The sequence below is a fragment of the Hylobates moloch genome, unplaced genomic scaffold (assembly GCF_009828535.3).
Source record: "Hylobates moloch isolate HMO894 unplaced genomic scaffold, HMol_V3 SCAFFOLD_22, whole genome shotgun sequence".
NCBI lineage: Eukaryota > Metazoa > Chordata > Mammalia > Primates > Hylobatidae > Hylobates > Hylobates moloch.
Window position 1 is genome coordinate 3,668,023 of NW_026652297.1, and position 23,750 is coordinate 3,691,772.

Consider the following 23,750-nt stretch of genomic DNA (forward strand, 5'->3'; position numbering starts at 1 on the left):
GGGTTGGCATTCGAAGCTTCTACAGTCTAGCCCTTGCATATAGCTTCAACTTTTGGTCCTATAGATTCTCTGCTCCATTGTCACCTGAACATTACTTTGCTCTTCCCACTTTTATGCCTGGGCACACTGCATCCCTTGTCCAGGTGGCTACCCTGGCCGTTTCCACAGATTCATACCCCATTCCATCATTTAAGGCCAGTGAGAGTTGTACCCTTATTAAACCTTCACTGATTACCACAGGTCAAGGAAACCTTCTTTTGGACTTCCTCTAATCACATGTTGTCTAAACTGCATCATTGCCTCCCAGGTTCAAGCAATTATCCTGCCTCAGCCTCCCGAGTAGCTGGGATTACAGACATGCACCACCACACCCGGCTAATTTTTGTATTTTTAATTGAGACAGGTTTTCACCATGTTGGCCAAGCTGGTCTTGAACTCCTGACTTCAGGTGATCCGCCCACCTCGCCTCCCAAAGTGCTAGGATAACGCTCAGCCTGCTTTATGTGGCATTTTAATTGTTTCTTATGCACTGAAAAGAGGGTTGGACTAGATCAGGGGTCAGCGTACAACAGCCTGTAGGCCAAATCCAGCCCTTCTCATGTTTTTGTATGGCAGTAAGCTGTGGAAGGTTTTTATATTTTTTAATGGTTGCAAAAAGTACTTCATGACGTGAAAAATGTTAAGTTCAAATTTCAGTGTGTGCACTACCTTCATTCATTCACGTATTATCATGGATGTTTTTGTGCTACAATAGCAGAATGGATATTGTGACAGAGACTCATGAGCCTGCAGTCTAAAATATTTACTCTCTGGCCTGTTACAGACGAAGTTTGTCAACCACTGGACTGGGTGGCTGCTAAAGTCATTTTCCCTAACTAGACTGAGAACTCCTCCAGGGCAGGGATCATGCTCATTTTTAAAAACTCCCCCACAGCCCACTAACGACTCGCAAAGTCTATGCACATTACAGGACCCCAATAAATACTTGTTGAAAACATTAATGAACTGATGAACTACATGAAATACAAATATATGAAAAACGTAAAATGGGCTTGGATACAGATATACTTCCATATTCTACTTTAAAACACACTCCTAACTTGGACTTGAGAAATCATATAGTGACAAACAGTGAAAGGAACATAGAGACGCGTGATTAGAGACACTCTTATTTAACTGCAATGTTCATGTCCAGATTTCTGCTGTTTTCGAAAAAGAAAGATTAAGTGACTAGGGCAAATAGGAAGGCAAAAAGGTGGAAAGTAAAAAACAAGACATCTGGGTATGCTGATCCCTTTCTTCCCGTTTTTTCTTCTCATTCACTCTTGGAGCTCACGACGGGGGCAGAATCCCACACAGAGCTCTTCCACCCCTGGAAGCGTCAGTGAGGGAGAAAATTCGCCATAACAAGAGGAGTTTAAGAGTGCTGACCTGTAAAAACCAGCTCATATTCTTCTGAAATCTCTAAGACAGTTATAGAGGCACAGGACACAGAAATTTATGCAGACTCATGTATAAGCATCCCTTACAGACCCACAATGACACGCACGTAGAGAGAAACAGATATTAAAACGTATCTCTACAATCACGTGCGTGTAAGCACGCGGCAGGGAGAAACAGAGAAGCAGCATCATAGTCGCACTGATTTGAATTGGGTGAATGCCAGGGTAGGGTCAGGCAGCCAAGGGCAACCCGTCCGAGCCCCACCCACCCATCCTTGATTCCCGGGGAATGCAGCTGAGCCTGCAAGTCGAGGGGACTGGCAAAGGGGCTAGGATTCTTCACGACTGCCCTGCCCATCCCCCTCTTGGCTCCAGCTTAGGATGCCGTATCTCCTTTTCTTTTCCTTTCTGCTCCTTTCAGTTCTCCCTACCTCCTGCTCCCGGCCTATACCTTCCCACCTCACTCCCAGCTCTTCCCCCTTGCTCTTCACTCAACGGCCCCTCTTGCCTTTTAGTCTTAGCTCTCCTCCGCCGCTGCTTCCTTGCAGATTGTCCTTGGGAAAGGGGGGAGGGGTGCTGGACGAACACGGGGAGGAGCCAGGTGGAGGCAACGAGGGAGGGGGAAGGAGGAGAGCCTTCCCAACCTCCACTAACAGATGCTGACAAGAAGGCTCCGCCTCCTCCTGCTTGCCTTTCTCCTCCTCTTCCTCCTCCCCCTAAGAACTCGGCTCAGATAAGGGAGCGGCTTAGTTTCTTCACTCCCCAGAGTCCTGGGGTCCTCATATCTATCTCGAGAGCCATCAGCATCTTTATTTAATGGGAATAATAAATTATTTCGTTGCTTCTCTTGTTTTCGACACAGAACTATTTCCTAGTCCAGACTGCCTGAGACACCTTGCATTCCAACATCTTCAGCAACTTATAATAAAACCTGCCCCTGTGGCCCTCTATCCGTCTTTAAGCGAACATTTATTGGGAGTCTGTGTGCTAGATTTTGCATTAGATGCTGAGAGATTTAAAAAAATAAATACAGTCCCTGCCTTTGAGGAACATTGAATTATGACATCCTCTATAGAATAGCCTCAAAAACTTCTTTTACATTTACATTACCTTCCTCAGAGAAAGTACAGAAGAGCTAGCTACTTGGAATGGAAGTGTCAAGAGGGAAGGGCGTGGCTGTGACAGCCACTTAAGCCTGCAGTGGGGAGGGATGGGGGTGGGATTCTGGCAGTAAAGCAAGCATATAAACTGGGCTTCACAGCAAACGGGATCCACTCTGGAAAAAGGGTCAGATGCTCCCAGAGCAAGAGGTGCATCCATTACTCAAGTCTCGCCTTCCCTTGCTCCACCTATGCCTTCGCTTCATTGTCTCCACAGTCGGGTCTCCTCTTGCTTTTACCACTGCCCTCTTCCTCTTGCTTACTTTTATCTCTACCCCTGCACATACTGGCACAAAATACAAATGCAACTGACTAGGAGATAAAACCCCATTTGACTACACAAAATAAAAGCATTTGTTCTCCAAATTATACCATCAAGAAAGTAGAAAGACAGCCCACAGAATGGGAGAAAATATTTGCAAATCATATATCTGATAAGGGGCTGGCATCCAGAATAAATAAAGAACTCATTTGCAACTCATTAAGAATGTAAACCAAAAATAAAATTCTAAGCCCCTCAACCATCTGAATAGACCCCTCCTCTCAGTCAAGGGTATTCCAAAGTTAATCTGAAAAACTAGTTCAGACGTTGATGGAAAGGGGAAGCCAGACATACTTCATTATATGCTCCTCCCTTTTGGAATTACTGATAGAACAGACTCTTTAACTTGACAAGAAACATTTACAATCTATTCTCTGAAACCTGCTACATGGAAGCTTGTCCACCTGATAAAACCTTGGTCTTCACAACCCCTTATCTTAACCCAGACATTGCTTTCTATTGATTCTAAGTCTTTGGACAATAACTTAACTCTTTTCACCAATTTCCAATCAGAAAATCTTTGAATCTACCTATGACCTGGAAGCCCCGCTCCCGCCTCCCTGCTTCCAGTTATCCCGCCTTTCTGGACTGAATGAATGTACATCTTACATATATTCATTGATATCTTATATCTCCCTAAAATTTATAAAACCAACTTGTGGCCCGACTATCTTGAACACATGTTCTCAGGATCTCCTGAGGGCTGTGTCATGGGGGAGCTATTGGTCACTCATATTTGGCTCAGAATAAATCTCTTCAAATGTTTTACAGTTTGACTCTTTTCACTGACAATAAAAAGAAAATAACTCAATTTAAAAATGGGCAAAAGAGTTGACCAAAGAAGATATACAGGTGGCAAATAAACATGAAAAGACGTCAACATCATATGTCATTAGGGAACTGCAAATTAAAACAGTGAGACGCCACTACACACCTATTAGAATGATTAAATGATTAAAATTCAAAAATCCAAATGCTAATGAGAATGTGGAACCACCGGAACTCTCATTAATTGTTGGTGGGAATGCACAATGGTATCGTCACTGTAGAAGACAGTTTGACAGTTTTTTACAAAGCTAAATATTGTCTTACCACATGATCCAGCAACAGCACTCCTAAGTATTTAGCTGAATGAGCTGAAAATTATGTCCACAGAAAAAACCTGCACATGAATGTTTATAAAAGCTTTATTCATAATTGCCAAAAGCTGGAGGCAACCAAGATGTCCCTCAAAAGGTGAACAGATAAACTGTGATACAGCGATACAATGGAATATTTTTCGACAATAAAAAGAAATGATCAAGCCATGAAAAGACATAGTGAAACGGGCCAGTGTGAAAAGGCTGCATACTGTATGATTCCAACTGTATGACAGTCTGGAAAAGGTAAAACTATGGAGACAATAAAAATATCAGTTGTTACTGGGGCTTGGGATAGAGGAGGAGAGATTAATAGGTGGAGCACAGGGGATTTTAGGGGCACTAAAATGATTCGGTATGATGCTATAACAGACACATGACATACATTTGTCATGACATTATGCATTTGTCAAATTCATAGAACTATATACAATCCAAAGAGTAAACTCTAATGTAAACTATGGAACTTAGCTAATAATACTGTATAAATATTGGGTTATCAATTATCACAAGTGTACCACACTAATGCAAGATGTTAATAAATAGGGAAAACTGGCCGGGCGCAGTGGCTCACACCCGTAATCCCAGCACTTTGGGAGGCCAAGACAGGTGGATTGTTTGAGCTCCGGAATTTAAGACTGGGCAACATGGTGAAACCCCATCTCTACAAAAATACAAAAATTAGCCAGGTGTGGTGGTACACGCCTGTAGTCCCAGCTACTCGGGAGGCTGAGGCACAAGAATGACTTGAGCCTGGGAGGCAGAGCTTGCAGTGAGCCGAGATTGCGCCACTGCACTCCACCCTGGGCGACAGAGTGAGACCCTGTCTCAAAAATTAAAAATTAAAAAATGAGCAAAGGCTTGAATAGACAGTCTTCTAAAGATGCTATATAATGGCTAATAAGTACAAGAAAAGATGCTCAACATCAATAGCCATTAGGGCAATGCAAATCAAAACTACTTCATTGAAATGAAAATACTACTCCATATTCATTAGGATGGCTATTATCAAATAAGAAAAAAGAAGGAAGATGGAAGGAGGGAGGGAGGGATGGAGAGAGAGAGAGAAAGGGAGGGAGGGAAGGAAAGAAGGAAGGAGAAAAGGAAGGAGGGAGGGAGAGAGGGAGGGAAAGAAATAAAGGAAGAAAGGAAGGAGGGAGGGAGTGAGGGAGAGAGAGAGGAAGGAAGGGAGGGAGGGAAGGGGGGGAAAGGAAAAAGAAAGAAAAGTATTACAGCGGATGTGAACAAATTGGAACCCTGCATTGCTGGCAGGAATGTAAAGTGGTACAGCTGCAGTGGAAATTTAGCAGTTCCTCAAAATGTTAAACATAGAGTTATCATATTAACTAGCAATTCCACTCCTAGGTATATACCTAGGAAAAATGAAAACATATGTACACACAAAATCTTGTATACCAATGTTCATAGCAACATTATTCATAATGTTGGCAAAATGTGGAAAGAGCCCAAAGTCCATCAACTAAAGAATGGATAAATAAAATGTGACATATCCATATGACAAAAAGTGTCAAAATTTGTAAAATATTTGAAGATATTTATTCTGAGCCAAATATGAGTGACCAATGGCCTGTGATACAGCCCTCAGGAGATCCTGAGAACATGTGCCGAAGATGGTCAGACTGTCAGGCCTCTAAGCCCAAGCTAAGCCATCATATCCCCGGTGACCTGCATGTATACAACCAGATGGCCTGAAGCAACTGAAGATCCACAAAAGTGAAAATAGCCTTAACTGATGACATTCCACCATTGATTTGTTTCTGCCCCACCCTAACTGATCAATGTACTTTGTAATCTCCCCAACTTTTAAGAAGGTTCTTTGTAATTCTCCCTACCCTTGAGAATGTACTTTGTGAGATCCACCCCTGCCCTCGAAACATTGCTCTTAACTCCACTGCCTATCCTAAAACCTATAAGACCTAATGATAATCCACCACCCTTTGCTGACTCCTTTTTTGGACTCAGCCCACCTGCACCCAGGTGAAATAAACAGCCTTACTGCTCACACAAAGCCTGTCTAGTGGTCTCTTCCCACAGGCACGTGAGACACGGCCCACAAGTTCATTTTATACATTTTAGGGAGATCCACGTCATTCATTAATACATGTAAGATGTATTTGTTTTCCTTAATTCTCTCAGCATGCAAAAAATACATGTAAAATGTACATTGGTTTGGTCCAGAAAGGTGGGACAACTGGAAGCAGGGGCTTCCAGGTCCCAGGTAGATTTTCTGATTGGCAATTTGTTTAAAGAGTTATTATCAATAGAAAGGAATGTCTGGGTTAAGATAAGGGGTTGTAGAAACCAAAATTTTACAAGCAGACGAAGCCTCCATGTATCAGGCTTCAGACAGAATAGACGGTAAATTTTTCTTTTTTTTTTTTTTGAGAAGGAGTTTCGCTCTTCTTGCCCAGGCTGGAGTGCAATGGCGCGATCGCTGCTCACCACAACCTCCGCCTCCCGGGTTCAGGCAATTCTTCTGACTCAGGCTCCCAAGTAGCTGGGATTACAGGCACGCGCCACCACGCCCAGCTAATTTTGTATTTTTAGTAGAGACAGGGTTTCTCCATGTTGGTCAGGCTGGTTTCGAACTCCAGACCTCAGGTGATCTACCTGCCCCAGCCTCCCAAAGTGCTGGGATTATAGGCATGAGCCACCACGCCCAGCCAATTATAAATATTTCTTATCAGACTTGAAGGGTCTGTTCTACCGGTAATTGCAAAAGGAGGAGGCTTGTCCAGCTCCCCCTTCCCCTGATGACCTGAACTAGTTTTTTAGGTTAACTTTGGAATGCCTTTGGCTGAGAGGAGGGGTCTATTCAGATGGTCAGGGAGCTTAGAATTTTATTTTTGGTTTATAAAACATAAAAACATTATGCTACATAGAAGAAGCCATTCACAAAAGACCACATATCATATGGTTCCATTTGTATGAAATGTCCAGAATAGGCAACTCTGTAGAGAGAGAAAGTAGATAGCAGTTGCCTGGGACTGAGGGAAATTGGGGAATGACTGCTAATGGGTACAGGGTTTCTTCTGGGGTTGATGAAAATGTGCCAAACTTACAGTTTGCAAACTGTATGAATATAGTGAAAACCATTGAATTGTACACTTTATTTATTTATTTATTTATTTATTTATTTATTTTGAGATGGAGTCTAGCTCTGTCACCCAGGCTGTAGTGCAATAGTGCAATCTTGGCTCACTGCAACCTCTGCCTCCTGGGTTTAAACGACTCTCCTGCTTCAGTCTCCCAAGTAGCTGGGATTACAGGCGTGCATCACCATGCCCGGCTAATTTTTATATTTTTAGTAGAGACGGGGTTTCACCCTATTGGCCAGGCTGGACTCGAACTCCTGACCTCAAGTGATCTGCCTGCCTCAGCCTCTCAAAGTGCTGACATTACAGGCAAGAGGCACTGTGGCCAGCCAGAATTGCATACATAGGTGAGTTTTATGATATTGGATTATATTTCAATGAAGACATTAAAAAACATTTAGAAAGAAAAAGCCTGAAAAGTTCCTGTAGGAAACTAAAATATGCTATTGTAAAATATACTTTGGCATATTTTAAGATAGCTATTCAGAGGCTGCAGACACAGGAATAGTTCTGTAAAGCTGTCCTTTGTGGGGAGATTTGCATCTGAAGACGAAATCTACATGAGTGAAGTAAATAGTGGATGCAAACAGGCTTTCTCTGAGGCCCCATTATCTGCCTCATCCAGATCTAGGAAAGATTAACTCATAGGAAAAAGAGACTAAAAGTCTGACACTTGTCAAGGTCCGATAGATAAACTTTTACCACAGGCTGAAATTTGAGAAGCAATACATCCCTTTCTCTCTTTACCCACTACCAACTCCTATGTCACCATTAAAAGTGCTTTTAATGGGCTGGGCACCATGGCTCAAGCCTGTAATCCCAGCACTTTGGGAGATGGAAGGTGGGAGGTTGCTTGAGCCCAGGAGTTTGAGACCAACACAGTCTATGTTGGTCTATGGGGCAACATAGTGAGACCCTGTCTCTACAAAAATAAATCAATAAATGAATAAATAATTTGGCTGGACATGGTGGTACGCACCTATAGTGGGAGGACCACTGGAGCCCAGGAGGTCAACGCTGCAGTGAGCTGTGATTGGATCACACTGTACTCCAGCCTGGGTAACAGAGCAAGACCCTGTCTCGAAAAAAGAAAAAAAAGTATTCTTCATGAATTACTGCACTAATAAGTCTATCTTAATTAGGTGAAGGCAAGAAAATGACACTCATGTACTCAAAACCTTATCCCGAGACATCTAATCTTTTAGATCCCTTTTTCTGTTTAGGGTGTTAAAAAATTATTCAATGATACTTGCTAAATCATTGCAAGGGGCTGGGTGCGGTGGCTCACACCTGTAATCCCAGCACTTTGGGAGGCCAAGGTGGGCACATCACCTGAGGTCAGGAGTTTGAGACCAGCCTGGCCAACATGGTGAAATCCCGTCTCTACTAAAAATACAAAAGTTAGCCAGGCATGGTGGCACGCGCCTGTAGTGCCAGCTACTTGGGAGGCTGAGGCAGGAGAATCGCTTGAACACAGGAGGAGGAGACTGCAGTGCCACTGCACTCCAGCCTGGGCAACAGAGTGAGACGCCATCCCCCCGCACCAAAAAAAAAAAATCACTGTAAGCAAGACTTTATTTAGGACCATTGTGATAGGTATAGGGACCACAGCAATGGGATTTTGCAGTAGAGAGATTGGCTTCAACTCCAATTACAGCATGGGCAAGTGGCAATTTATGGCAGGGTTAGGGTCGGAAATTACTAAAAGGAAACATCAGGGTTATAGGCGATTCTGGCTAAACCAAACTAACAGGATTCTTGCTGAAGACAGACCAGGGTAATAAGGCATCCGCTGGGGGATGGTGGAGGGAGAGAAACCTGATCAGATATTGAGGATGACCATATACTGAGGATGGGGGGTGGGTTCTTGATAAACTGACTTAGCAGGGTTCTTTGCTAAAACTGGATTTTACAAGAAAGTGCACGGATAGGTCTAGGAGAAGGTTCAGGAATCTGACTAAAGTCTGGCCGAGCAGAAAATCTTTTGTCAAGAGCTCAATCATCCCCAGGAGTTCCTGAAAAACTAAATGAGCACAAATTAAGAAATCATCATCTCAAAGAACACCTAGGCAACATTCAGGTAAATTAGGGGTTGGTGTCCTAGAGAAGGAAAATTTTCTCAGAAGCACTTAGGTCTTGCCTATGGTCATCTCAAGGCAATCTATAAACTGAAGATGTTGTTGAGTTAAACTAGTAAAAACCAACACAAAATAGAGTAGCTGATGGAAGAAATACTTCATATTAAGAAATGGCTGTTGGCCGGGTGTGGTGGCTCATGCCTATAATCCCAGCACTTTGGGAGGCCAAGGCGGATGGATCACGTGAGGTCAGGAGTTCGAAACCAGCCTGGCCAATATGGTGAAACCCCGTCTCTACTAAAAAAAAAATGCAGAAAAAAAATTAGCCGGGCGTGGTGGCAGGCGCCTGTAATCCCAGCTACTCAGGAGGCTGAGGCAGGAGAATGGCGTGAATCCGGGAGGTGGAGGTTGCAGTGAGCCCAGATGGCGCCACTGCCCTCCAGCCCGGGCAACAGAGAGAGACTCCGTCAAAAAAAAAAAAAAAAAAAAAAAAAAGAAATGGCTGCAAATTTCTTCCTGACAAGAATCTTGAGAAACTCCTATTTGTTATTAATTCATTCATACATTTAACAAATACTTATTGAGGACTCATGTGCTGGCCACTGTGCCAGCTACTAAGCTATTTAAGAAGCTCCCATGAAGTTTATAAGATTATAAAGCTCTATATGAAAATCCCATATAGAGGGATTATCAAATGTTCATAGGAAGTTTACATGTCACTGGACTTGGAATATAATTGAAAAAAATCAATAACCCCATTAACACTAACAATGTATCATATTTTAATGACATGAATATATTAAGGCAGACGGAGTAAAAAGAAGTGGTACCTGGATAGTGGGAATTTGTCACTGTTTAGTCAGTACTGTTTACAGGAAAGATACCAGAGGATATGTTTTCCAGCATTAGAGAGATGAATGATATGATGAAACAGTAATAGTTCCTTAAAAATGGATTTTCTTTCCTTTTAATCCTAAACTCCAAGACCATGCATTTCCCTTCTTCCTAATATTCTATCCATCAAACAACTTTTAAATTTCAAATATAGCTTCCCAAGAACCTTAACAAATTGGACTCAACACTTTAGCTAGCTACTGTTGACTTGTCTGATTAATAAAAATTGCATTCATAATGTTATGGTGGATAGATGTTGGAAGACAATGTCTGAGATCTAAGCAGTTCTAGAAAATATGGTATTTGTCCGACTGACATTCCGAGGGGTGGAGGCGAGGCTGAGAAGCATACATCAGGACAGAGTGTTGGTGCATGAAGCCTACAGATGAACACAGTGCAGCGACTAAGGAAGAGTGGGATGAGGAAGAGCTCTAAGCCTTATCATACAAGCTAAGGTGCCTAAGGAAAGTATTGCGAGTAAAGCGCACAGCTCAGCAATGTTAGAGGACTATGGACAACAAGAGCAAAGCAAGTTACACAGTCAAATAAGAGATGGCACCAACAAATTCTTGAGGCAACCAAACTAAGTCAGTAGCTAGATTTTTACTCACTCCAAGATTATTTTCATTGCTATTATGGTATAATGGGGCTGGAAAAGAACACCTTGGACCCTTCCTCCAGAGTAAAAAGCTGAAATGTCCTGGGTTTGTGCTGGAAAAGAACCTGGGGCCCTCCGATAGGCCTCTCAAGAGGGCTTATGTCTATTCCAATGATTAAACTATAGGAATTAGCCATGATACTGCTGGAAATCTAGAACTTTGTCTAGAATACACCAGCTTTCTTCAGCTTCTGAGGCTGGTAGCTACAATTCAGAATTTAGGGTAGCTGGACCTGGGAGGAAGTGAAAGAAAAAAAAAAAAAGGATTGAATGCTTAAGAAGGAGGTCACTTGGAGCCAAAAGACCATGAGATTAAAGCCCATCATGCCCTCTACTTTCAATTTTCTGCTGGTGGTTTCCCTATTTTCAGCATTTGAGATAAAGCTGATGTGGACAGAGGAGAGCCAAATGATAATCTCATATGAGGATCAGCATAAAGAATATGCCTTTCAGCAATTGCTTTATGCTGATCCTCAGTGCAAAGGAAGACATTAAGAATGTCCTCAAGCTTCTTAGAGCTCTCCAAGTATCACCCAGCCATTGGGGTGTTAGTGAAGTCCAGGCACATAGTAGTGTCAAAAATTATAATTATTATGAAAGAAGGAATACTGGGGAGATAAGTATGAGATGCTTAAAGAAAATTCCCAGCCAGGCACAGTGGCTCCCGCTTGTAATCCCAGCACTTTGGGAGGCCGAGGCAGGCGGATCACGAGGTCAAGAGATCAAGCCCATCCTGGCTAATACAGTGAAACCCTGTCTCTACAAAAAAATACAAAAAATTAGCTGGGTGTAATGGCATGTGCCTGTAGTCCCAGCTACCCAGGAGGCTGAGGCAGGAGAATTGCTTGAGCCCTGGAGGCGGAGGTTGCTGTGAGCCGAGATGGCGCCACTGCACACTCCAGCCTGGGTGACAGAGCGAGACTCCCTCTCAAAAACAAAAAAAAAGAGCAAGAAAGAAAGAAAAAGAAAATTCTCCAGCAGCTAGTTAGGTAGGACCCTTGAGTAGAGCAGCTGTGGTATTCTAAAATACCTAATACATATGCTCTCTCTGACCATTAACCCTGTATGTCATGGATAGGTAAATGAAGATATGGAGAGCTTTGGGCAATGCCCTCCAAACCAGGATAAAACCAAACATTACTGCCAGGCAGTTGAGTAGTTCATGTAGATAGAAGATCTCTTTGACAATGATTACCAGAGGCTGACATGGGGTGAGGGGCAGTAAGAGGATGCTGTATGCCATACACATGAATACATTCACCACCACTAGGATGGTATCATGGCTATTAAATGGGTACAGATCTATATTAAGACCACTGCGATGAAAAAATGAAGATGATGCTAGTGATGGTGTACCAGGACATCTGGGAATGAGAAGTGGGTATGGCAGTCACGCAGGTGTGACTCTAACCCAAGAGAAAAGCAAACAGCATATAACAGGTTTCATGTATCCATTCAACAAATACTGTAAACCTAGTACATGTTAGGCACTGTTCTAGGCTCAAGGGGATCCCGAATTGGAAAAACAAAATGAAACAAAACAAATACCTGTCTTCATGAAGCTTACATGCTAGTAAGCAAAGCATATAATAAACAAATTAGTCAAGTGGTGATAAATGCTATGAGGAAAAATAAAGCAGGGCAGAGAAGGAGAGTGACATGCATACTACTTAAGTAGGGTGAACCAGAAAAACCTCACTGAGGAGATGACATTTAAAAAGAGGTCTAAATAAACAAGGGAGAAAACCATGCTAAGTATGATCTAGGGGAACAGCTTTCAAATGGAGACAATAGCAAAGGCAAAGGTCTGAGACAGGGAAAAGTTAGGAGTGTCATATCAAAGGACCACTAAGATTCCTTTGGACTAGAATCAGAATTACACATGGGCAATAATGATTTGGTGGGTTGATGTTGTGTAACACTTGCAGCAATGAAGTATGGCCTCTCTCTGGGTTGAAACAATTATATATCTGGCCCTCTCACGTCTACACAACCTATGGAGCTTATCTAGTCATTACCTGACTAATATACTGCTTGTTATCTGCTTTTCCCCACTAGAATGTGGCTCCATGATGAGAGACCCTGGGCACAGGCATGAAACCATTGTCGGAGAGTCATCTTTAGCTCTAGCTGGGATAGGATGACTCCTGGAGAAAAAGCAGCCTCCACAAGTCACTAATACTGAGGTTTCTGACACAGGGCACCTGTTTGGCTATTCCACCTCACCTAGCAGGGACAGGCTGAATTTCTTCAGGTACCCTAGTTGGTTTAAGACAATGGTTCTCAGTTGACACTAGTGGAATCAGTATCATCTGGGAACTGGTTAGAAATGCACATTCTTGGGCCCTACTTGGGATCTACCCAATCAGAAACTCCGGGGGTGGTACACAGCAATGTGTTTTAACAAGCTATCCGGGTGAGTCTGACACAAGCCAAAGTTTGATAATAATTGTTCTAAGCTGTGGAGGTCCAAGAACACCATCACTTGAAGAATGAATCTGTCAGCCTCAAAGGTCTGGATGGCTCCTGTGGGGTCACTTACACCAACTACAATCAACTTACTCAGAAAGATAGTTCAAGGAAGAGGTCATAGGAGACAAGATGATTCCCATTATAAACCGAAGCTACCACTTTCAAGATTTGATTATGGCAGAGGTAAACAAACTCTTCAGCAGAGGTATGTAGCCTCAACCTTGAGCCAGATAAACTTTTTCTTTCCTTAAAAAAGTAAGCTTTTGGGGATATCAGAGCAGAGAAGACAAATAATTATTGTATAAGACAATCCTTGGCCGGGCGCAGTGGCTCACGCTTGTAATCCCAGCACTTTGGGAGGCCGAGGCGGGTGGATCACGAGGTCAGGAGATCGAGACCACAGTGAAACCCCGTCTCTACTAAAAATACAAAAAATTAGCCGGGCGTGGTGGCGGGCGCCTGTAGTCCCAGCTACTCGGAGAGGCTGAGGCAGGAGAATGGCGTGAACCCGGGAGGTGGAGCTTGCAGTGAGCCGAGATCGTGCCACTGCACTCCAGCCTAGGTGACAGAGCGAGACTCCGTCTCAAAAAAAAAAATAAAAAAAAAAAAAAAGACAATCCTGGGAGTCTTCCTCTTCAGATCTGCTAACCCCTAATCAAACACAATGTGGAAGACTTAGCTGTTTAGCAAGTATATATTCCATGGAATATACCTCTAGGCCCTTAAATACATGTCCCTGGGTAACTGAGAGATAGTTTAATATGAGACCACCCAGAGAAGGGCGGTCCAAGCGTATATATACAAAATGATGGAAGATGAAAGAAGTATTCCACAGATCTATTGATATCCTTGCATACTTGACTAAAAGAAGAGCATTTGTAAGGTGGTATTTCTCACTCAATGACCTTCCCAATTCAGTTGGCATTATAAGAGCCCTGAGAATTTTAGCTCCAGGAGAAGACTCAAATCCTGTGGAACCGATTCTGGAAGTCTGGGGTCAGGAGGTCAATGATGAATGGTGACTATGTTGAGATTAAAGCAATCTTGATAGAGGCAGAACTCCCACTGATTTTCCTTCAGCAAGGGTCCAGCTTCTTGGATTGCTACAACATAGCATATAGAGAGAGAATCTTGCCTCTCATGCACAAAGCAAATACACCTGCTTGAAGGGAACTTGGATCATGGACAGCAATCGTAATCTCTACATTTCAGTTGCACTCACAATGTTGGGGTAACTGCATCCTTGTCTGCATAACTCACCCAGGTGTGAGTGTACAGAATACCCAGGTACAGAAGATCAGAAGGGCAGCAGGGCGCATGGGCAATGCTGGTGATAGATGGCCTAGATGAAGTGAAAAATATGATAGTAAGGTCTTATCTTCCAGCGAGAAGCTGTGACACAAGGAGCAAATGGGTGAAGCACCACTCCTTTGGAATGCTTCCCCATTCTCAGGTCACTAGAAGTAGTCTTGAGAGTCACTAATTACCTAGGCAGATTGCCCATCATCGAAGTCTTTATACACAGGAGAGGCTTTATGTCTAGTGGGCAGTTGGATCTGCTGATCAGAGCCTGGACCACAAAGGTGCCTGCTACCCCTGAGCTTTTGTCCTGGAAGTAGTTGTCCCACACTCTTACCTATCTTGAAATGCTAACCACCTTTCTTTGAAAAGCCTAGGGGTCAGGACATAGGGGTAAAGGGTATAGCCTAGGTGACTCACACCCTTGCTATGCCCCAGTGCAGGATCAAGTGGCTTTCTTATGCCAGGAACTGATCCTCTATGGGCCAGACACACACACAGCCTGCTTCATTATAGTACAGGCAGAGCTGCTTCTACTGATAGGCAAGATGTTGGAAAAAACAGCAGCTGCTTCCCTGCCAGGTAAGAGACAAGAAAGAAATATATTCCATTTTTCTTAAGGACTACAGCACAGAATCTCCATATACAACTGCACTTAGAACAAGGAGCAGAACACCCTGGAGGGAGTCCCTGTGAATTTCTTGGGCTGGCAGAAGCAGAAAGACATCAGGCCAGGGGTTTTTTATGTTTGGGCACCAGTAGCTCTGTGCTCATCTCTGTAGTTTGACGACATGAGTTCCTCACCATTTCACTGGTGCCCTATAGTGATGCATTGCCTAGAGGTGAGAAATGGAGCAAGGCAGTGGCATCCATCTCATTAGAGAAGATAACTACCCTCGTACCTCTCCAATCCATCCTCCACCCAGGAGCCAGAAAGATGTTTTAAAACGCAATATGATCTTACCATTCTTCAGTGATTTCCCAGAGCTCAAAAGTGTCAATAAGACCTAGAAGGCACTGCATAATCTGGCTCTTACACCACCTGTACAGTTCACTCTCCCGCTATTCCTCCCATCATCAAGTCACATTGGCCCATTCTACTCTTTCCCGTTTCACAGCCTGTCTTCCCCTTTTCTGGAAAGCTCTTCTCTCTTTGCCTGGCTAATGCATACTCATCCCTCAGGCCTTCCTGAGAAAGGTTTTTCTGACTTCTCAGTCCATATTACATCCCCTGTTTTATCCTCTGATTACATGGTGTTATTTTCCTTCATTGCACTAACACCATTCTAGTTATATAACCATGTGTGTGATTGTGTGATTACTTTCGTAGTCCCACAAGACTATAAACTTCATGAGAACAGACAATGTACCTGTTTTGTTTACTACTTTATTCCCAGTGCCAAGTACAGTACCTGACATAGTATGTGCTCAACAAATTCTCTTGGAAGGAAGTCAAAGAAGGAGGAAGAGTAGGAGGGAAGGAGGAAGGGAAGAGGAAAGGACGAGGAAGGAAGCAGGGAGGCAGGCAGAAGACGAGGAATGGAGGCCTTATTGGTGCTGGGAAAATATTGGATTTCCTTTCTCTAGTAGGAAAGCTGAAAGGGTTAAGAGTGGCCACTTACCTGAGCCACACAGACCCCAGGGTTTAAAGGCAGAAGCTGAACATCAGAATTTTGTCCATGAGACAATGCTGAGTTCAAACCACAGAAGCAGGTCCAAATGAGTCATCAGAGCAAAGGGAGTCTGAGGTAAGTATTAGGTACACAGAGTAAAAGGAGAATGAAAAAAGCAGGAAAGATGAGGGCAAATAAGAAATAATTTGTACAAATTCAATAAACAATAGGAAAAGGCCATCAGCTGGGTTTATTTCTTGCTGCTTTCTATGCAGGGGCAAAGGAAGTCTGATTAAAGGGATGTAGACCACAAACAGTTGCAAAAGGAAGAAAAGAAAAAAGGAAAGGAAAGGAAGGAAGGAAGGAAAGAAGGAAGGAAGGGAGGGAGGGAGGAAGGAAGGAAAAGAAAAGCTGGCTCTGAGCAGTCAGCTGGCTCTTCCCTTCCCTACATCTCTATGGCATCTTATTTTGAACCAAAGTTATCTTGAATCCTACATTTCTATGGCATCTTATTTTGAACCAATTCAACATTTTGAACCAAAATTATTAAGTTCTTAACTTACACATTGTTCCATATTATCTCCCCTCCTTAATCATAAGCTCCTAGGGAACAGGGAAAGTGTCTACTTCATTTTCTCATTTCCTACAGAGTCTAGCCCAATGATTTCAAATAGTGAGTGCTCAAAAAATATGGCTAAATATTGATATATATTTCATAAGTGCTAGGAGTTGTTACTTTAATGAAATTATTAACTTTCCGAGGAAAACCTTTTAGTCCTGAGTTCCTTCTGAAAATGTAAGAGAGTTGGGCTAAATAATCGCTAAGGCATTTCCAAACTGTAAGCTACTGGGGCAATGGCAAGGATATGTCTTATACATATGTTTTATAACCTATCATTTCTAGTATATTATTGGGCAAATAGCGGGAACTCAATAAAGGTTTCCAGTGAATTGACTCCAATATAGATATATTTAAGTTGAGATGAAACCCATAGATGTGTTTCTGAAGCTTCATATAAATTGCCTGTGAATTGAACAGTATTTAAAATATACATGAGAAATCTATTATTAAATGGTTTCCTAAGATGAAAATTTTTTACAATATTTAGAATCATTTTGTAAAATAAGAACTCATTTAGTCGACTTTTTAAAGTTTCACATATTTATATATCAAGGATGCTGACAATAGGATAAACCAGATTAGTAGTTTACAGTTATGAGCCAACTGATTTAATATTGACCAAATTAAGTTATTCTGCATAGAGAGAAGTGTCCATTTCCCTACAATTTCCCAGATGATCCATCCCCACCCCTCTCCCTTCTTCCTTTCCCTCCCCATCCCTCTTTCTCTTTCTTTCTCTCTCTCTCTGTTTCACACACACACAGACTTTCCCCCTTGGGTCTTAACTTATATTTCAGCTTTAGTAGGCCTACCCTGATTGATAATACTATGCATACAACTTTCACTTTCCCATATTCCTTTGAACACTTCTCGCCGTTGACCCACATGCCTCACCAGTTTTGAAAACAGGTATGCTTCCCACGGTGTCTGGATCATCCATAGTATCTAGACTCTTCAAGATGTCTGTCTTTGGTGGTGGCCTTGGTATGAGCATGCTGGAAGTAGAAGCTTCCCCAGCTGAGAAACAATAGCTTTAGGTCACCCTCAAGGTGGGATTCAGGGAAGGGAGTGTTCCTTGCTCCCTTCCATTTTCCCTATGACTCTGAGCTGTCCAGGGCTTTCTTTCCAAAAATCCAGTGAAAAATTAGAGAAGCGATGTACCTCAAAAAGATTCTATTCCCTTGACATACATGGGGGAAAAGCAGAACATATAACTAGATACTTTGAGGTGGGGTGGATGAGAAGGCCATTTTTCCTTAAGGCTTGATTTATCTGATAGTTTTGGAGTGTCAGTTATAATGACAATAACGATTCCCACAGATGAGCCCAGACTGGTCGAAGTAATTCACGTAACAACACAGAAATCGATGACCAGCTCATGGGATAAATTTTGTTCCCCCCTCAACTCTCAAGTCCTCCTTATCTGCCTGGCGTCTATCGCAACAAACCAGGTCAAAATCTTACCTGGAAAATACACGACTCAGTGATCAATATTTTATCAAAGTGAGAATGCGATAAACAAGGTCAGCTGACCCCTAAAATCCGTATTTACACTAGAAAGCCTCACATCCTGTATTTAGACTTCTTGTGAGAGAACCCATTCTCTGTCACTGGAGTGTGATCAGGAGACAATGGTACCTGTTCTCTGAGGAGTCCTGACTAACTGGCGAGATTGAATCACACACATGAAAAATTTCAGATGAAACTCGTCTTTATGCATGGCTGCCTCCTAGAAATAGAGACAGAGTTTAATCCAAACGAACAGAGTTGTGAAATAAGATGTCAGTGACTGACATAGACCAGCTACGCTCATTACTACTAGGCCTTAGGACTTGACAATATAAAAGGATCAGCATGAGGCAATACAAATAATCTACTTTGATGTATTTGACAGGGCAGAATCCCCTGAACTCAGCAAGCTGCTGAGAGGATCAGCAAGGCTGGGGGCCTCCAGAAACTGCCCTTCTTCAAGTCTGAGCTCAGACTGTGCCTGTGGCTGTGATCTGGGTGTAAAGGACCTACTAAGGGCATTTCTCTAAGACTTCTACAGGGCCTGGATCCAGAGGCCTGCCAAGCTGAGGTGCTTGACAAAAAGCCTGAATGAACAAACATATTTCTTCCCATTATGTTCTCTTAGAAAGTATGGCAGATTCCAGGTTAATCAATGTGTCCCAGGTACAACAAAGCCCTTTAGAGGTCAGAGGTGATTCTTGGGTCCTTCTCTATCTCTACCCAGAAAAGCAGATCTCTAGTTGGCTCCCAAAAGCTTTCCTCACAGCTCTGCCTGTTTCAAATTCCTCCAGAGTTCTGGAAGGTTCTACATCTTGCCAGAGTCTAGCCTAATCCGTCAAGTTGCTTTTTTTCTGTGTTTGTTTGCTGACTGGTCAATCAAGTATGAGGTGGTGCAGAGTATAGGACTGCAAGTTAAGAAACTTGTTTCCTAGTCCTAGATGGGCCGTGCACTTAAAACCTTTGGGAAATCACTTCACTTCTCTGAACCTGGTAAGACTAAAATATCTCCAATAACCTCTACAAGCACTAACGTTCTGTGATTCTCAATAAAACACGAGATAGCCTGAGATCGATTTAGATCTCAGGTCCCTATCTGTCGGGGGAAGCCACAGGTTTCCGCAGATTTAGGGCCACCGCGAAAAGCTGCCATGGAAACTGGAACGCAAGCAAAACTCGCCGTGCGGAACCAGAAGGCGGCGGGTAAGGGAGCAGAGGGAACAGAGAAAAGCATAGGACGAAGGGCTCACTAACAGTATTCCGAGTACGAGAAAGCGAAAAAGCCCAGACTGAAAAGGGTACTGAGAAATTACGACTAGTCTTAAATGCTCCCTTCGCTTCTCGGGCCTCGCCATACCGCGCAGGCGCCCCACTGGTCCTTAACTCTGTTCTTTGACCTCCTGCCCCAGCCCCCTCCTCTGCAGCCACCTAGCGACTCTTCCGGTGCTGTGAAGGCTATTCCGGTTCGCGGCGGTTCCCGGGTTTTGCGTTCCGCGCCCGGCCGGAAACCCCTTCGCATGGCAGCCGGTTCCGGTTCGGTGAGTGGCGGCGGGAAGCTGGGGGAGGGGTGAGGATGGAGGGAGCCTGGTCCAGGAGACTGTGTCGGACCCGGTCCGCCGGCCCGGGCTGGACTGGGCGGAAGCGGGAAGCACTGTGGGGCCGGCGCCTTTTCCTCTGCCCCGCCCCCTGGGACCACCTCCCCTCCCCCCTGCTGTCCGGTGGCCGCGCTGTGGCCGCCGGTGGCCGTTAGGCTACCTGAGGCCGTTCCTTCTGGTCTCTCTCTCTTGGGCCGCGGAGAGACCGTTTCCCTGCCGTTACAGCAGGCCCCATCCCAGCGCCCAGCCGTACTTGGGGAAAGGCCGGTTGCGATTACAGGGCTTTCCCGCCAGAGCAGGGTCTCCTCTGGGGAGAGCTGTTTTCACCGGGAAGCTCGGCTTTCTGTGGTACCGGCTTCATCTCCCGCCTTCCTTGAGACCCGAGTGATATTTCCTGACTACTTCTGCGTCTCACGTAAACATTTCTCCAACTCTCCTACTCTGTGGTATCTCCCTGAGATGTGATATCGCTAGTGCCACCACCAGAAAGAAACGTCTGGACCCTCCTGCTCAGGTTATGAAAATCCCCTTAACTGCCACAATTTGCTTACCTGGCTCATCGCCTCCTGGTAATTCCCTTGAACCGTCTCTTTCTTGGTGCACCCTAACGTGATCTCTGGATATATGCCTCGTTTCTCCTTCCTTGAGCTTGGTGATTTCTGTTTATCGGTGCCTGTGCAGTATTTCCACTATCTGGTTGGCAATAACTTGCTCCTTTATCACTTTCAAGTCAGCCTTGTTAAAGTCATTTTACTTCATATTTGGTACACTTATTATATTTGGAGTGGTGGTGATTCTTGTAATATTCATGTAAAGCCTTTTATCTACTACCAACTATTTGACTGAGGGTCTTTGTTATAATTGGTTATTCTGGATGGATTAGATCACATCATCTTCTAAATCTTTATTCTTCATAAAAATCATTTGTGTTAAGGACTCATGTTGAAATACAGATTACCCTGACTTTGAAATTACAGTTACAGGGCAACTTTAAGCTTCTCTGTAAGCATGATCCCTTAACCTACTTCCAGTTTACACTCCACCACCCTTTATTTTTCCTCTCTAGTCCCTTTTAGGAAGGCTTATTCATTTTTAACTGACTTCAATTAATTATCCCAACTGCAAAGATGGTCTTCATATCACTCATCTAATGAGTTGTCTAGAGGGAGTGGATGGGTACAAAAACAGGTTCTGCTACTTCTGGCTAAGGGAATGCAGTTGTTGACTATTGCTTTGGAACTCTGTCCTTTTCTTCCCAACTTCTACATCTTCTATCGGTTGTACCAGCTCTACTGTCTTGCGGTACCTGTTTGTGGATCTGGCTTTCTCTGCTAGACAGTGAGCTGCTCAGTGGCAGGGACCCTTTCTTAATGCACATAGTCGGTGCGCAGTAGATGAATGTATATGAAAGAATTTGAATACTTAGGGTTTAGGGCGTAGGGTTTACGGCGTTAGAGTGTTAAGGTGTTTAAGGTGTTAGAATCTGATTGGGAGAGATTTTTACATGTAAAAATAGAGGGGAAGAACTAACCTCAAACACATGACGATATAGTACAAACTGTTGTACACATAATTGTTTTTCAGAACTGGGAAAAGGGTGATTTCACATGATTGCTTTCACACCCTTCTTATATCATAAATTATTCTAACCACATCTTGGTCCTGGATAAAGCTAACATTGCGTCTCTCTCTCTCTGTCTCTCTCTCCCTCTCTCTCTCTCTCTCTCTCTATATATATATATATATGTGTGTGTGTGTGTGTGTGTGTGTGTGTTTTCTTTTTTTAGACGGAGTCTCGTTCTTTAACCCAGGCTGGAGTGCAATGGCGTGATCTTGGCTCACTGCAACCGCCGCCTCCCGGGTTCAAGCGATTCTCCTGCCTCAGCCTCCCGAGTAGCTGGGATTATAGGCGCCTGCCACCACACCTGGCTAATTTTTGTATTTTTGGTAGAGACAGGGTTCCATCATGTTAGCCAGGCCGGTCTTGAACTGCTGACCTCGTGATCCGCCCACCTCGGCCTCCCAAAATTCTGGGATTACAGGTGTGAGCCACTGTGCCCGGCCTCAATATATATTTTCTGGTAACTTCCTTGCAGCCCTAAACATTGTCTTTCATAATCCCCTCTTTGCATATGTGTAAGGTTGTAAATGTTTCACCGCAGTTGTCAAGACTGTGATCTTTTTTGTTCTTTCAGATTTCCCATTATCTTGTGTTCCACTACTAACCTGACTTCATCTGAGTATCTGTAACAGCTTATGTTCTTTCAGTAAATTACATGACCAGTGTATACTAGGAAATGAATTATTAGAATCATTTTTTAAAAAAGAAAACATTTTTACAGTTGCGTGAATTTGGTGGCATCAGAGGTTCCAGATCCAACATTTTCATGGAGAATCTTGGGGTAAAATATTCCTTTTCTCAATGTAACTGCAAGTGGCTAAAAGAATGTACCATAAGCACACTGAAGAAGCTGGATGTATTTGTATTAAAATATAAATGTGGGGTTTTAATTATTTAAAATTATAAATCAGTGTGGATTCCCCAGGGTTAGTGAGGGATTACTTTTAAATTGCCAGTGTGTATGAATCTTTGAGGTTGTGTTAAAGGATTTGAAGTTGTATGATGTTTGAAATGTGCATTTGCCCTGGAGTCAGGATACATGGATTCTTGTCTGCTTTTTGCCCCATCTGTGTGATTTCAGGCAAGTCACTTAACCTCTCTGGATATAATCGGTAAAATTCTTTGAATTTCTAGCTTCCTTTTCTCTTCGTATTTATCTCAACAAAATGCAAGGAAATTAACATGGGATTATTCTATTGGGCACCAAGCTTTTAAGTTGGCATTCTTCTTAATAATAATTTTAAAAAGGCTAGTAATGACAATTATGAAGCAACTTTAAAATATCAAAAAAGTGTTGCTAATGTATTGGTTGATAAGATTTTTTCCCCCTTAATCTGGAACCCAAGGGAGTCTACTCTATTAAAGAAGAAAGAAGGGGAAAGAATAACCTGAAGAATTTTTAGTAAAGAAGCCTTTTAAGTTGAGCATTTGGAAATATATTTGAAGCCTAAATCTAAGGCTTAAATTCTTTAGGGATCCTTCCTGGCAAGACTAGGTAATCAGATAATTACTCTGCTTAGTCTATAGCTATGCCAAGAAAACTTTTTTTTTTTTTTTTTGAGACGGAGCCTTGCCCTATCGCCCAGGCTGGAGTGCAGTGGCGTGGTCAAGTGGCCAAGAAAACTTTAAGCTGCCTTCCTTTGTGTGACTTTCATTATTGTGACCACAAAGAATGCCTATTATCATCATCCAGCCTCATGAATACATTGAAGCCCTAGTATTGCTATGTGGTTGATGAAGTGCTTAATATTTTAAAAAAATATGGTTATAAGATTATAAATATATATAGATGTGACTATTACCATCCCTAGTAGTCTCCTCCTCTTGGAAATCTGCCAAGACCATATGTGCCGAGGATATGTTTATTAACCTAGTTCCAAGCAGTTTGGTTGTGTTTTTGTTTTTGTTTTTTGAGACAGTCTTGCTCTGTCGCCCAGGCTGGAGTGCAGTGGCGTGATCTTGACTTACTGCAACCTCTGCTTCCTGGGTTTAAGCAATTCTCCTGTCTCAGCCTCCTGAGTAGCTGGGACTACAGGCACGCACCACCACACAGGGCTAATTGTTGTATTTTTAGTAGAGATGGATTTTCACCATGTTGGCTAGGCTGGCCTCCAACTCCTGACCGCAAGTGATCCGCCCTCCTCGGCCTCCCAAAGTGTTGGGATTACAGGCGTGAGCCACTGCACCCGGCCAGCAGTTTTGTTTTTAAC

At 43.2% G+C, this 23,750-nt stretch overlaps 2 protein-coding genes across 17 annotated transcripts in view; one reads left to right on the forward strand and one right to left on the reverse strand.

Annotated features, from left to right (window-relative positions):
- The window catches only part of PFKM (phosphofructokinase, muscle), a 45,804-nt gene extending 25,266 nt beyond the window's left edge, over positions 1-20,538 (reverse strand). Inside the window, exons 1-4 of one of the 13 annotated variants that reach the window (XM_058433672.1) lie at positions 19,753-19,813; positions 18,454-18,544; positions 17,710-17,832; positions 8,159-8,254 (exon numbers count right to left, since the gene is read on the reverse strand). In XM_058433672.1, coding sequence (XP_058289655.1) covers positions 8,159-8,254; positions 17,710-17,832; positions 18,454-18,535 — 301 coding nt within the window. In that variant the 5' untranslated portion in view covers positions 18,536-18,544; positions 19,753-19,813. Of the gene's footprint in view, positions 1-1,431; positions 1,547-1,893; positions 1,910-1,950; positions 2,068-8,158; positions 8,255-17,709; positions 17,833-18,453; positions 18,545-19,342; positions 19,416-19,578; positions 19,969-20,470 lie in introns of those variants that run through there. The other 12 variants (XM_058433675.1, XM_058433673.1, XM_058433670.1 and 9 more) reach the window with 12 other exon arrangements.
- SENP1 (SUMO specific peptidase 1) overlaps positions 19,757-23,750 on the forward strand; it is a 66,920-nt gene continuing 62,926 nt past the window's right edge. For 2 of the 4 annotated variants that reach the window (XM_058433682.1, XM_032143892.2), the window contains exon 1: positions 20,001-20,488. In XM_058433682.1, the coding sequence (XP_058289665.1) occupies positions 20,437-20,488 (52 nt within the window). In that variant the 5' untranslated portion in view covers positions 20,001-20,436. Of the gene's footprint in view, positions 19,863-20,000; positions 20,489-23,750 lie in introns of those variants that run through there. The other 2 variants (XM_032143893.2, XM_058433684.1) reach the window with 2 other exon arrangements.